This window comes from Anolis sagrei, chromosome 6 (genome assembly GCF_037176765.1).
Source record: "Anolis sagrei isolate rAnoSag1 chromosome 6, rAnoSag1.mat, whole genome shotgun sequence".
Taxonomy (NCBI): Eukaryota; Metazoa; Chordata; class Lepidosauria; order Squamata; family Dactyloidae; genus Anolis; species Anolis sagrei.
Genome location: NC_090026.1, coordinates 90098840 through 90114827, shown reverse-complemented (window position 1 = coordinate 90114827; position 15988 = coordinate 90098840). Strand labels below are relative to the sequence as shown.

At 39.2% G+C, this 15988-nt stretch overlaps 1 protein-coding gene across 6 annotated transcripts in view; it reads left to right on the top strand.

The window, feature by feature from the left end:
• The window catches only part of CREB5 (cAMP responsive element binding protein 5), a 295632-nt gene extending 281121 nt beyond the window's left edge, over positions 1 to 14511 (top strand). For 5 of the 6 annotated variants that reach the window (XM_060782012.2, XM_067470242.1, XM_060782013.2 and 2 more), the window contains 3 exons: positions 4757 to 4984; positions 9759 to 9867; positions 12781 to 14511. In XM_060782012.2, coding sequence (XP_060637995.2) covers positions 4757 to 4984; positions 9759 to 9867; positions 12781 to 12944 — 501 coding nt within the window. In that variant the 3' untranslated portion in view covers positions 12945 to 14511. Of the gene's footprint in view, positions 1 to 4756; positions 4985 to 9758; positions 9872 to 12780 lie in introns of all 6 variants that reach the window. The other variant, XM_060782014.2, reaches the window with a different exon arrangement.
• Positions 14512 to 15988: the final 1477 nt, after the last annotated feature.

Genomic DNA, 15988 nt, shown 5'->3' with positions numbered 1-15988 from the left:
TCAGCAGACACATTAATCTTATGGTACACTTTACTAATTATTAACCAACTCTTTCTATTGAACCAAATACTTAAGTTTCAAGGTTCATGTCAAAACTAAAGCATGAGCTAAATTGCTAGGAGCCACATTTCCCTTTTGCCACAATTTTGATTATTTTATGCCTTGCCCCTGTATTAAATTTCAAACTTTTCAACAGCCAAGAAAGCCTAATGAATTATGGGTCGCTAAAATGAATGACTAAAAACATAGCACTTGGTTATAAAGAACAGAAGAAATGTACTGGATCAGGGATCAAGGCAAAGCCCAGCCAATTTAGTATGACCTCCCCCCCCCCCCATGGTAGATGTTTTACTTTTGTGTTGGCTGGTATAATTATTGAAGTTATTACATACATTTTCATGTCTTTGTTTTTTAAAAAAAATAATAATACTGAAATGTCTTTCATGTGAATTTTCAGAATTTGACTCAGCAAGTCAGTTGTTTATATTGCTCTCTGCTATATATATATAGGCTAAGATCCTACATGACTCTGCATAGTGCAACAGTTTCACGTGCAGGACTCAACTATAGTTCCCCATCACCACTCCCCAGGACTCACCATTGCACTATAATAAACACATACTATTGCCATTCTGTTGCTGGTAAACAGAGGGTGGATCAGAGAAACAACTGTTTTCATTGCCATAGGCCAATGGTTCCCAACCATTTTTTGACCAGGGACCACTTTGACCAGGGACCACTTGACCACAGCAGCTCTAGTTTCTGGTACAAAACATATGCCATCCAGTAGTCACCATCTGCTCGCCAACAGAAAACCATATTTTATAATCTAGACGTGATGTGGTCTATCCAATACAATTTTCTGAATCAGCACCCCAAATAACAGGAACAGGCCTAAAAATGAAGACACCTAGGCAGCCCCACTCTCAGGCACCATGTGGAACAGCTCTGCTTGGAGGGAGGAGGAGGAGAAGCAGCAGTCAGGAGGCTTGTTGTCGCACCTTTCATTTGTAGTCAGTCTCTCCCCTCCCAACATCCCCGTTGCCTTGGCACTATAAGAGGGTTTTGAAAGACCAGTCACTCTGTTACAACAGTGTAGTAATGGTGAGGCCGCAGACCATATTTTAGTTCTTGGGGACCATTGGTGGTGCTTAGACCACAGGTTGGGAACCATTGTCAAAGGCAGACAGAGGGTATCTTCCTTCTGGAAGTCTAAATAGATATTATCAATCTGTGACTGGAGATGGATATGAAGTCAGATGGGGGGAACTTTGATCTTTGAAGCAGCTGGACTTGAATACCAATTTCTGCATTAACCAAAGGAGATCCATACAAGTGTAAGGAGGCCTTTCACGTGTCACTAACAGAATGCCAGCTCTTGGCTGGGATCCTGTCTCAGTCCGACATAGCACGAAGCCCAACAGAAGCAGCTCTGTTTCCTAATCCTCTCCTTGTGCTTGTAACCGGCCTTTCTTCTACCAAGACACCTGTATACACAAATATTTATTGGCTAGAGGAGGGCAATCAGGCAACAGCCAGTTACATATCTGGAACCTGACACATGAAGAAAACATCATCTTCCCAAATCTTTGGAGGAGGATGCTGTCTTCTTGGTACACCCATCTATAAAAACATACTGGTCACACTCTCACACCCCACTTTCTTCCAGTAATTAAATTTGTGTTGTGAAACACCCTGGCAAAAGAAAGTAGATTGCTCAATGACCAATGGGTCAGAGCACCAAGGAGGTGCTTGATGCATCCTTCCAAAATAACCCTAAAATACATATAAGTTGCTATAAGAACCATATGTCACCATCAGGATCCCAGTCATAATCTTCTTTGGTGGGCCTGCTTATCTTAAAAAGGTCTAGATCACATTCCTCCATATCATTCTCTGGAATATAATTCCATTGAATGCCTGAATAGCATAATCCTTACAATTCTGACTATTTACTACCCTCTGTTTCAAATAAGGTGACTTGAAAAATGATAGGATACTTTCCAACACATCTGGGGTGTCTTTCATCCACTCTCTCCACAAGTTAAGGGAGGGCACATGGTTATCAAGTAGGAGCACATCCTTCTCTTCTGTGAAAAGGGTGTCTTCCCTTCCCTTAATTCTGAGAGTATAAGAAAGATCTAACATGAGTTCAGCTTGAACTAAAAGGAAGGGGGGGGGGAGGGAGAGACCAGAAATGCATGTGCAAAAATACTGATGTTCACAAATGTAAACAACAAAAATTTAATGGCTCAGAAGGTGTCACTTATTGCCTTTGATGTTCGGGGGGAAAAGGTTTAAAGGAGTCCTTTCAGGTCTTTTGCCGTGGGGGCAGCATACATACATTTGCTGTAGAGGATATCTGGCATTACTCACTTAACTTTCTCCAGCCAATGCGGGGGTGAATTATATTGCGGTCTGATTCATACAATTCTGAAAGCAAACTGAAATGGAAGATTAATTGCATGTGGGCCGAGCTTATACATGGAGCAAAACCACTAGGCAGTTGTTTCAGTATGTGTTCAAATACTAATATTTTACCATGAACTGTCATTTAGGTCTTAATGTAAGATGTCATTTAGGACACCAATATTCACAGCCAGGCATTGTCATTCATGCTAGGATTTGAGTTTAATAGTTTCAGGCACTGGAAACAGGCAAGTAGCTGAAAGTTTTCATAGGGCTATGGTAAAGGGCTAAATCTAGGGGCAGCTACCAAGTTGTGTGATTCCATGGTGCCATCATAGTACTACTTAATCATTAGCACACATTTGCCATGAGCCATTTCTGCAAGATATCATGGCACCATGATCTGGCATGGCAGCCCTGCAAACATGTATATATTTACTATCTAAGGAAAACTGGATATATATACAAAATGTAGGACTAGATAGATAGATAGATGATACAGATAGAATCACAAAATACATTTTACATATACTGCATAATATATATCTAATTTTTATTAGAGAATAAATTTGTTTGTCGTGCTAGTAGTAGTAGTAGTAGTAGTAGTTAATGATTATGATTCTCAGAATTGAGACCCAATTATCTAACAAACATATGGGCATACTAAGGATTACAATGATAGTGTTGGACTGTGGTTATTCATAGAATAATAAACCAATTACAATCAGGAAATTTAGTTAGCAGTGATTGCTTTAAATCACACTGATTTCAGCTGTAAGTATGACTAAGGGTGCATCTGCACTGTAGAAGTAATACAGTTTGACACCACTTGTACCCTGAGTGTTGTCGTTTTATACAACTGGAATATACAATATGCTGGTAGCTCCCCAGACTGCAAAATCCCAGGATTTCATAGCACTGAACAATCGCTGTTAAACTGGAATCAAACTGTATTAATTCTACACTGTACAGCCAGCTCAAGGCTATATCAAACCCATCTTCATTTCTTTGATGATCTTGTCATGTTCTCTTCGTTCTCCTTATTTTTAATACTTTTTTTAAAAAAATCGTATTTTATGGGAAGAAAAACCTCTCTACCAAACCATTTGACCAGTAGCTTGCTTGGAGGTGCCATGCCATCATCTTCCTGCTTGCGTAGAGTCACTAAGACGACTCTGCTAGAATAACAGTCCCTGAGGTTTTAGTCATGGCATTCAAATGGCTCATTGGCATGGTGTCACATGCCTTCTGAAATGTTGCCGTCCCCCAAAAGATGATACTGTCAGTGTTCACAGAGATGAATTTGCCCTTAATTTCCACAAACTCATCTCACAATCTAGGACACTTTCAGGATACAGAGATAACACTGAACTTTCCAAAGTGGGGTAATAGATAATATGAGAGTTCTTTAACTATTCATTCCCATCATTTAATTTTGCTCTGATCTTAGATGTTTCTCTTCTTGGTTCAGCTAAGATACCTTAGGCGTGGGTTTCCAGATCCATATACAACTACCCCTTTATTAATTATTCAAGAAAAACATTAAAAAGATACACAAACATTTTAAATATATAAAACTACCAAAACTATGCAGCTGCAGAATGTATTGTACACCACAACAACTATTAAAAACTACAAACTTCTCACTGTCTATCTGATGGATTTGTTTGTTTGTTTTAAGGTGAATTGTCTCCTGAAAATATTTTAAAGTTGGTAGCAGACTCTTGGCAAACCATATGCAGTAAAAATGATCCCATTTCCAAAAAGAGAAGTAGACTTCCAGGTTTATTGTATCATCAAGAAAAAATAGGTGCTGGGCCCACATTAATTGCCCACCCCTGATATGTATAAACAAAAGCAAATTAATGAGTTGTTTCTTTGGAAAACTGTGTAAAAAGACCTATATTTGGTGTGAAGGGACATACTTGCCTTTAATTATGTACATAATTCAACTCCCAAGACTCCTTCCAATTTGGAATTAATATTTGTTACTGGCGTGTTCCATACGTGAATTGGATACTGTCTTTCCTGCCACTGAAATGAAATGAAACATTTTAATAAGATGGAGACAGAGGAAAAAAGTCCCTTTGCGCCAATCCAAAAAGGCCATTTCCAAACATCCTTGCAGGCTGTTAGTCAAAGTGTAATTTAAGGGCAACTGGCAAAGCCTTTGAGCTTTTGCCATTCTTATATCTTGCCAAAATGTCTGTATTTGGAGAACATAGGATGCTCATGTTTTATTTTATGTATTTATTTTATAGCAGTGCATTTCCTTTTATTATTGCACTGTCTACTCCTGCCTCCTTTCGTGGATTACTTTCCTAAAATTAATTGATCTTCTCATCAGGTATCAGCAGCAGCCCAACAAATGCAGCCCACACAGACAATACAACCACCTCAACCCACCGGTGGTCGCCGAAGGAGAGTGGTGGACGAAGACCCCGACGAGAGGCGGCGGAAATTTCTGGAACGAAACCGAGCAGCTGCCACACGCTGCAGACAGAAGAGGAAGGTCTGGGTGATGTCACTGGAAAAGAAAGCAGAAGAACTCACCCAAACAAACATGCAACTTCAGGTGCGGGCCACTGTCAAAATGCTTGGGGAGACAGAGGCACTATTTGTACCCTGCCCAAATGTGGGAACACCAAGTTTTTCTAAACTTACAGTGGTATAACCACAGAGGGTCCAAACACATTAAATTAATATTTATGAGATAATATTTAATTTGGGAAAGATTAGTCAAAAGGGCTTATCAAGATTTGAAACTTGGTTCAGATATTTTATTTATGTATTTATCGTGTCAGAAGCAAATTGAGAATACAGTTATAATGTATTAAAAATCACAAAGTTTAAAACTTACCATTATGCTAAATTACCTTTGAGCAGAATTTGGCCACTTCAAGTGCCTCTGGTGTCTCTGTAAGGAGGTCCTCCATTGTGGATGTGGCAGGGCAGACCGCATTGTAGTAAGTGGTCTGTGGTTTGCTCTTCTTCACACTCGCATGTTGTGGACTCCACTTTGTAGCCCCATTTCTTAAGATTGGCTCTGCATCTTATGGTCCCAAAGCGCAATCTGTTCATTGCCTTCCAAGTCGCCCAGTCTTCTGTGTGCCCAGGAGGGAATTTCTCATCAAGTGTCAGCCACTGATTGAGGTTCCAAGTTTTAGCCTGCCACTTTTGGACTCTTACTTGCTGAGATGTTCCTGCAAGCATCTCTGTAGATCTTAGGAAGCTGTTTCTTGATTTAAGTCATTGGCATGCTGGCTGATACCCGAACAGATGTCAATGCCTTGGTCCTTTCATTGGTGGCTGCTACTTCCTGATAGATATCAGGTGATGCAATACCAGCTCCGTATAATTTCTCCAGCCGTATGGGGCTTAGAAATCCTGTGATAATGCGGCATATCTTATTAAGAGCCAATACTCTTTTTTAACATGGTGAGATGCATTCCATACTGGGCATGCATACTCAGCAGCAGAGTAGCAAAGCACGATGGCAGATGTCTTTACTGTATCTGGTGGCATGGTCCAGAGTGACTCCCAGGTGTTTTGGTGTGTTGCAATGCTCCAGTGGGATTCCTTCCCAGGTAATCCTCAGAGCTTGAGAAGCTTGTCTGTTCTTAAAATGAAAAGCACACATCTTGTTTTAGATTGATTAGGAATCAGCCTGTAGTAGGCAGTAAACGCACCTAAAGCTTCAGAGAATTCTGTTTTTTTTAAATGCAAACATTTAATTAATTTCAATTTAAAGGCTTTTCCCCCACTACCATTCCTCTCTTTGTTTCAATACCTTACATTGGAAAGGGCTTTTCTTACAGTTAGCATTGTCTTTGTTCTGTGGAATGTCTGAAGACTGTAATATGGGAAGAAAGGCACTTATTTAGCCTGTCTCCCCCATCCTTTCTTTTTTTCTGTGTCATCCCATGTGCCCAAAGAAATCCAGGAACCATATGTCTTTTATCATTTTAAGTACAGAAGTATGGTATACATGGAATTATTAAACTATCTTTTGCTGCAATTTGCATAATATTTCTTCTTCATAATGTGACACCTAAGAATGCATCTACACTGTTGATGTAATGCAGTTAAACACCTCTTTAATTGCCCTGGCTCAATCCTATGGTGTTCTGAGATTTGTAGTTTAGTGAGGCAGCAGAACTCTTTGGCAGAGAGGGCTAGAGAACTTGTAAAACCTCTACAACTCTCACGAGTCCATACTATTGAACCATGGCAGTTAAAGTCATGTCCGACTGCATTAATTACACTGCAAAGATGCACCCTGAGGACAATCCTACATGCCAACGGTGAAATCATTTTCAGAGTACCAATACATTTGCAGCCTAAATTGCACTAGTAACCACTGCTTAGAGAGAATGGGTCTTCCAAAGTAGGCCGATGTGGAATGAGGAACATGTGTGTATGTTGAGGATTGAGGTTTGGGGTAGAATGGGAAACTAATGAGAAGACGGTAGAACAAAGTATCGCCAAACAGGACATATCTGGCTGATAGGAAAGCTAAACAGAACCACTTAAGTTTTCAGTATATGTTATAGGTCCCAGCTTTAGGTCATTAGAATATGAAAAATATTGAAAGCTGACTGCTGCACAGTAATGCACAACCTAAGAATGGCAGGGTTATTAATTTGCCAGTAGCTCCATGCTGAAAGTCTCCATTGAAAGTTAGTTCTTCTCACTGTTGTGTTTGCTTTGCCTGTGCAATAAACAAGACTATAATCTTGACAACTGTTCTTTCAGGATTATACAATTCTCAAAATGATGGGCAGCAGACAAGTAGCAACAGTAAGGTATTGTGTTCAAGCTCCCATCAAATGAATGGAATTGGTGCAATTTGCTGCCGTTTCAGTGGGATGGAGCAAGAAGACCTTAAAGACATACTTCAGCTTGGCCATAGCAGGAAGTTATTTCTAATAACCTTCCTTCACCAACCTCTCTCTAGGTTTTCAGTTGTACTATGCTAAAACATAAGCATTACAGGTCAATGTACCATTGACCTTTAGGAACAGGAGTTTATTGATTTCTCTTGAGTACAGGATGTCTTTGGCTCCTGGCTAATGAAGATTAATGTAACAGGCAAAGGTTTCGCAGAATTGAAAATAATGAGTTTATATTTTTAGAGGTCAAACTTATTGGCACCAAGAAGTATTGGAGCAGAACAAAAAGCATCCATTTAATTATAAGCCCTGATTGACGTGACTATTGCCTAAATCCTTTTGTTAGTTCTTACGAGAGTAGACCCATTACACCAGTGAGAGTTACTTATGTGTCACAATTCATCAATTGCTGCAATAGTTTTACTCCACTTGGGACTCACCAACTGGATGTCAGCCTACAGCTATATCTCTACCCTATAAGGTTATTTTTCCATGCTTCAAAACACATTGACTGTAGAGTATGACATCACATGAGGAATGAATTAAAGTTCAGCTGTAAATCTGTATTTAATCCTGCATTATATCTATGCAAAGACAAGCAGGTCTTATTCAGAACAGTCTTTTCCTGAAGGAATGGACGGATGTAATCTATGATGTATAGCAAATCTAAATTAGCTTTTGAGAGTGTAGGGATGGTATTCGTCAAGGTGGTCATCTTTCCATGTCTTCGTTCCATCTCTGATTAATTCTGTTTGACTTTATTAACCTAGCCCATACCGATGAAGAGATAAATTTTCAGGCAAGTTAATGTATTCACTGTAGTCCTTTTAAAACAATTTAAGGGTAAGGTTGAATCTTAATTTTTGCTGCATGAGCAGGACCTCCATTTCCTTGACTGGAAGGACCTTCTAGTCAAAGGGTAAAAATATTAGCATCACATTGTTTTCCTAGTCATTTAAAAGTATGCATTCTTTTTGAAATAAGCAGTCTCATTTTCAAAATATCTCATATTAAGCCCACTGTGTGTTGTAATATGAACAAAATGTTACCTCCCAGTGAGAGGGAAGATTATGAATTTTCTGAATTGATCCTTGACTCCTACTCAGCCCTACTATTAGTAAACTGAGAAAATCATCTCAAGCTGCATCTTGTGCAAATCACAAAAAACAAGTACATTATTAATTACTTGCATATTTGTGGGATTTTTTGTTCCAGGCACCAGAGTAACTTTGTCACCTTGACTACTTGGGTAGCAAAATATCTTAGCCTGACCAGAATGATTTTACAAAATACATTTCTTCATTGTGTATCTATGCTTTATGTGTATAACATCCAACACGTAAGAATTTAATATAAAATTTTTGAAAAGATAGCACGAAGATGTTGTTAATACAATTTAAAATTTATAACAAATAATCTGTCATAGTAACAGTGGAGCCCCCGGTGGCGTAATGGGTTAAACCCTGCTGTCCAACAGGTTGGTGGTTTGAACCCGGGGAGCTCCCTCTGTCAGCTCCAGCTCCCCATGCAGGGACATGAGAGAAGACCCCCACAGGATGGTAAAAACATCAAAAATCCGGGCATCCCCTGGGCAACATCCTTGCAGATGGCCAATTCTCTCACACCAGAAGCAGCTTGCAGTTTCTCAAGTCACTCCTGACACAAAAGAAATAACAGTCCTGAATCTCCAAAGTAGTTAACTACAGGTAATATCAAAAACCATAATTTTGGCTCCAAAATCCTCCCTTGACTTCTACATGAGATCACCGCATAGGTGAGTGTGTAGGGTACTTTAAAAAACCTCAGTATAAAACTCAGCAAAATAGTTAAACTATGGACTCTGTAACCACAAAAGCAATGAAAACAAGTGTACTGAAACTGCCAAAGCAATTGAGTTATCTCTTGTCGTGTTACAAGTTTAAAAGAACTAAGTTATCCTTTAGGTATTGGAAAGGAGAATTAATTACTAGTAACTATTTATTTATACCAAGTTTCCTTCAAGCTGAGTAAACATTTGGAGAAGTTTCCCTCAGTTTTGCAGCAGTAATATTTTTTCTTCTGCTACTAGAGTTCCTAAGCCCAATCCTGTGACTTTTGTAATCAGGTCACTTGTTCTATTAGGAGCCCCCGGTGGCACAATGGGTTAAACAGTGTGAAGGTCAGTAGTTTGAATCTGGGGAGCAGGGTGAGCTCCCCTCTGTCAGCTCCAGCTTCCCATGTAGAGACATGAGAGAAGCCTCTCACAGGTAAAACATCTGGGTGACCCATCTCAAAGTCACTCCTGACACACACAAAAACTTGTTCTGTTTTCTTGCTGTTTCAAAATAACATGATTCAAAGCTCACTTTGAAAAAATAAAAAAAATCCTTGAAGTGGTCAAACCCTAAACCTTAATTGCAATGTCTTCAGTGTCTTAAATGTACACATTTAATTACAATAAGCTTCTCTTTCCTCTAGAATGAAGTTTCCATGTTGAAAAATGAAGTAGCACAGCTGAAACAGTTGTTGTTAACACATAAAGACTGTCCCATAACAGCCATGCAGAAAGAGTCGCAAGGCTACCTAAGTAAGTAGGTAACATATTTATTTATTTTATTTTATGTTTTGAATTAATGTCACCTTTCTGTGCCCCCCTTCTAAGCTCTTGTTTCATGAACAGTCACATCAGACATATTTATGGATAGTATGAAATTAACAGTAGAGAACACAGACTGGCAAATTGTATCTGTGTGTACATGCACATGCACACTTATACACACACTTAAACACACACAGTCCTACAATTCAATGTATCAGACATAGCCCAGCCATTGAGAATCCTATTGTAACCTTCAGGAAGTCACACTCTCTCAGTCTTAAAGGAAGTTAATGGCAAACCTTCTCTTAATAAATCTTTCTAAGAAATTCTATGATGATGTTTGCCTTAAGTAGGAGGCAGCTTTAAGGCACATAGCAACACACATTTTCTGCAAATTGTTCTAGTAACAACTGAAAAGGGCCTGAGAATGAAATCATCTACTTATATATAGATTCATGACTGTGTTAAAACCATTTAAAGCCCATCAATAATCCCTGATTGTGCCATAGTCCCAGGACTTACCTGATGCAGTGAGCTCCAGGTGTTTCTATGACAGCATCCTGTCCTCTCCCGTTATTGATTTTTCTATAAAAAATAGGTTTTTTAAAAGTAAAAAAATAAAGAAATGGGGGAAAGCACCCTTCGAGTAAGGCCTTGCACTGCCAGACATCACAGTAACACCATGACTGTGGCAGTGAAAAAAGGGTGATGATCATGACAGAAAGTAGCTGCTATTCCAGCCCATGGAAACAATGTTGGATAGCAGCTTCAAATGATAATGTCCTACAGCAACAAACTAAAAACAGTTATTAAAGTGCTGGAAGGTCTGAGCAAATAAGGCTTGGCATAAAAATGGAACAACATAATCAATATTGGTGCTAGGTGGGACTCATGAGGGAAATTATTATAAATGCAAGGTGCCATGCTTTTGTGTGTGTGTGTGTGGATGTCCTTGGTCTAGTTTTCCTGTACAAGGTAAGCCATTATCTGGCTGTGTCATTTTAAGTTGTCCTTGGGGCATGCATGGTTGAATATTATTCCATACCTTTTAACATAATCCTGCCATATAAAACGATATACAATAATTTATCCTAATGTCTTGCTTTTGATAAGATACATACTACCATTCAAACATATTGAATATACATATTAATGCAATGTATGCAATGAGTATATATTGAATATATTCAAACATGTGAACACTCTCCTGTCATTTGAAATTATAAGCCCAAATAGAGAACTTGGTTTAACCTCAGCTGCTTATCTAAAAATGCCAAGCATGTCTCCGAAAAATTTGTGTTCACAAACTTGTATGCCATCTTTGTGTATTTATTTGAGAACCAATTTGGGACTGCCTTCCCAGTAGAACTTGGAAAAGTTAGTATTTTAAACCATATTTCCCAGAATCCAGCATGGTTACAGTGACTGGAGAATTGTGCAAAATGCAGTCCAAAAACTGACATTTCCAAGCGAAGGTTCCCAATCAAAAATACAGCAAACGAACATATCTTGCTGTTGTAGGAGTGAAAGATTTTACATTGTCACTAGATAAGACTTTCTCTTCCTTTAGATTAAGTTTTCTTTACAACTAAGGAATGTGGATCTCTATACTAGCAGGTAATCCAGTGTAGCAATTGCATTAGACTGGGGTGTCCAAATGACAAACCCAGGTGAATGAGTTTTAAGCAGAAGTAAGGTTTTTCTTAACCCAGGTTTATCCTGAGTTTTAAAAGCACCAGCAAAGTTCCAGATCTTCTAAGAAGATCCAAGTCTTTGTGAACATCTAAGCAGTGGAGACTGCCATCTGGATCATCATGAGCAGATGGTATCCCCACAGCCACCCCACACTTCCCAAGCCACCCTGCACTCCAATTCCTCACAAAAAAATTAGGAATTGCACTTACCATTGTAGAAAGTTGTCCTCTTCCTGAATCTGTGCCATTTAGGACATGACATAGCTTTGGAGGGGGGAAGGAGAATTCCTGCTCCAAAGCTCCATCATGTACTCTGTGATGCTGATCTAAGAAGAAGACAGCCTCCTGTGATGTTAAGGGCTATTCCTTGTACTTTTTGCAGGGAACCGGGGTACAGGGAGACTCAAGAGGCACTACCCATGCTCAGCTGCGTTGAACCAGCATCGGCACAGTTGAGCTATGTGGCTTATCCTTCACCACCACTGCACTGCCCTTTGGCAGTCACATGTGGCCACAATGTAGCTCAGAAATTGCATTTTTTGTGTGTCAGTTGAAGCTGCATTATGTGGCTATGAGGAAGTGCCCTTAATCCACAAGGTGGTGCAGCATCTTCAACAAATCCAAGACTTCTAGATTTCCACACACCATTTGGGGTTAGGGGAATCTGGAACTAGCACTGCCTTCCTTTCTCAGCTTGACATCACCTGTTAAAGTGCTTGCAAAGGAGAAGCCTGGAGAGGAGAGGCAGTGCATATTCACTATTTCATTGGAACACCTCTGACTTCATGACACATAGAACCAAAGGAGAAGATGACACTCCAGTACATGAAAGTAGTACTTTGCAGATTTTGCTCTTTTGTATTCCAATTTATATTAAATCATAAGCACAATTTGAAGGTAACCATAAAACAGCTCCCAATGCTGCATACATATGTCATATATTTTGTGATAAAATAAATGTTTCTAAACCTTCGGTGATTAAAGCTTGCCCAGGAAAAACCTGTGATAGGACAACGTAAGTTGGAATTGATTGGAAGACACATTAAACACTTGGATTCCTGGTTTCATGGTATTAGATTATGTTGTTTACATTTGGGGGCCTGTTGAACAGTACTGTGCTAATCAGAAAAGACATTTGGGGGTGGAGGGAGATGTTTCTTCCTGGTTGTATAGACATGACCCTCTTTTTTGTTTGTTTTCTTTTCAGGTCCAGAAAGTAGTCCACCTGCCAGTCCCGCCCCACCCTGCTCCCAGCAACAAGTCATCCAGCATAACACCATTACGACTTCCTCTACAGTCAGCGATGTCGTAGGCAGCTCTGCTCTCAACCAGCTTGCAAGTCACAGAACAGATCTGAATCCAATCCTTTAAAGCCCATTAGAGAGGAACTGCAATGGGGGAAAAAGTGATAGCAGATCAGATTTCCTTTCTGTTCAAAGCAGTGTTGTTTTTTCAAAGATATCTCAGAACTAAGAGACTCTTCAACCCCTAGAAAGACTATGAGCTCCATTTTATAGTTATTAAAATGTCTTTTATACTTAGTAATAATAAAGGGAGTTATGCAATGACTATGCTATCAGCTTGGGAGATACTTTGGTGCTTTCTCCAATTTCCCGGTACCAGCTGTTTGTTCGTTTGTCCGTCTGTTTGATTGTTTGTTTTCAACCAAAATCTTCCTGTACATAGTCATGTTCCTTCCTGTTTTTGCAGGCTGACCCAAGGGAAACACATTATACCACTGAAATGAGGCATAAGAAATCTTAAACTGACATACACAGGCAACTGGGCATAATGGGGCTATAAACACATGGAGGAAGTTTGGTTGATATCATAAGTACGGTATATTTGTTTTGCATAAGCACCAAGGCCTCAAATACATTTATAGCCTTATGTATCAATTTTGAAAAATGTATCCACGTTCTACACAACTATTAGCTGGATAGAGAAGGTTATGGCAGAAAGTTTCATTGGTCTAGTTCTCCATATTTTCCCCCTTTGTCCAAACTGTTTATCTTTGCAATTCTGCATTTGTAAAGTTTTACTTGGATATGTTGTTGCATGAGTTTAAATTCTTGAGAATTCTCTTTTTCCCTCCCCCCTCCCTCTCTCCTCCCCCTCTCTCTTTCTGATATTTTGGTAAAGCAGATTTCCTTACCCAGTTTAGTTAAAAGGAAAACATTTGAAATTATTACAGCTAGTAGGCGTAGTGCTGCAGATGATAGAAATTTTGTGGTTGCAAGGTCATTTGTTATTCTCTAACAGAGCCCGGAAAAGTTATTGTTTTTGGACTAGAGCTTCCAGATACACTAGCCATATTGGCTAGAGAATTCTGGAAATTGTATCCCAAAAGTAACTTTTCCAAGCTCTGCTCTTTATCCACAGTCCTTTCACTTCCCTTCAGTTCCTAATACTTCTTTTTTGCTTACTCCCGTGATGTATACACGGAACATTCATTTTAAATATGCAATATGCAGACTTTTAGTAGTACATGGTGTTTTGAACTTCTGTGGAGTTTCCGGTGTCTTTGATGTGTGATCCAAGCGCTTCCTTCTGCCTCCTTTGCACAGCATATTTGTCTCTTTCCTCTGAAATATCTTGTTTGTCCTTCATATAAAAACTCCTCTAATTTCTAGGTGTTTGCACAATATCTGTTAGCTTTCAAGAAACACTAAAGTTGAAGGAAAGCCTCCAGGCTCCCCGGCCATTTGCTCTGAAACAGCTGATTTGGCCATGGTTTTCAATAGCCATGTATTTACACCTGTGCTGAATTTTTAATTTTTCCACTAAAAGTTTTTTTAAAAAAATGTTTTTACTGATCCTGAGTTAATAGATTTTTTTTAATAAATAGTAAGAGTTAAAAGCAGTTTAACCGCAAGTGAAGCCTGTCCGTAAGCCAAGGAGGTCAGGAAGAGAAAGCCTTATAAGATTTTTTTTTTGTTGTAAAAAATTAAAACTCAGTGGCATAGGAGAAAGGTCAGTCTCATTATATCCACACTGTAGTGGCTTTATTTTGCATTGTCAGTCAGTAAAGAAGAGAGTCGCTAGAGAGTCTTATTGCACCAAACAATAAATTAAGCAGCTTGCTACAATTTGTAAGGCTTAATTTATTGTTTGCTGTAATCAGACACTCCTGGAGGAAAATGTCATTAAAATGAAAAGTATTATTTATCTACATTTAAAAATTATATACAACTAAACCTCAACAACTATATGATCAGATATACTCTGCAGCTAGTGATTTGTCGTCATACTGTATATCCAAAAAATTTTTTAGAGCCTAACTTCTTTATTCTCAGAATAATGAAGTTGGCCAACTCATGCTAAACATAATGGGATTACTGCAAATGGCAGCAAACTATGTTCTGGGACATGAAAATACAAACTCACATAGAATCATCTTGGTGATGGTTGGTATCTCTTTTGTCAAGAGTGCAAGAAAACTACTGTTTTTTAGTACATGTTCAACTAATTATCCAAGGCACTAAGTCTACTTGGGGCCTATACTTTGGATAGTTCCTTTAAGGTCTGAAATAAAACCATGAGTAAATTATATCAGAGCCATCAGCCACTATTGAAATGCCCCTGTTTTCTCTGTGTTATTTTAGGTGTAGAACAGATGGTAAGGAGTAGCTTCTAGGCTGTTGGAAATAGGACAATGGGTTTATATATCTGTGGAATGGCTGGGGTGGGGCAAAGAGCTCTTCTCTGCTGTTGGTCAGTTAAAACATTCACACCTAGCTCTAGCAGAGAAGAGCGCTTTGCCCCACCCCAGCCATTCCATAGATATATAAACCCATTGTCCTATTTCCAACAGACTTCACTACCTCTGAGGATGCTTGCCATAGATGCAGGCGAAACATCAGGAGAAATGCCTCTAGAATATGGCCCTATAGCCCGAAAAAACCCCACAAGAACCTAATCCAAGTCTCCCCCCCCCCCCCATTCTTACAATGGGAATTTCCCCTCCATTTCACAACTCTGCTTGATAGTCACATGAGATAGATCAGATAGTGGTTTCTCAACCTGTGGGTCCCCAGATGTTTTGTCCTTCAACTCTCAGAAATCCTAATAGCTGGTAAACACCTAGCGACCCACAGGTTGAGAACCACTGAGATAGAACATGTCACTTTCTCTGTTACACATTAACTCGAGTATTCTGTGTGCTACAGTGAAACACTGATTCACCTACAGTCCTTTCTTGCTCTTTTGTCATTGATGATATTAAAAGAGCAATTAAAATGATCCCAATGTGATCTCTTTCACATTGCACTTACAATTTTCAGAATGAGTTGCATGCAAGTGACACTGGATTATAACTACCGTATTGATCTTGGGTGTCGTTGTGCTTTTCTATCTCATTGTATAAAACTGGACTTCATGTTTGTTTGATCCCAGGCACTTCCAGTTGCAATATA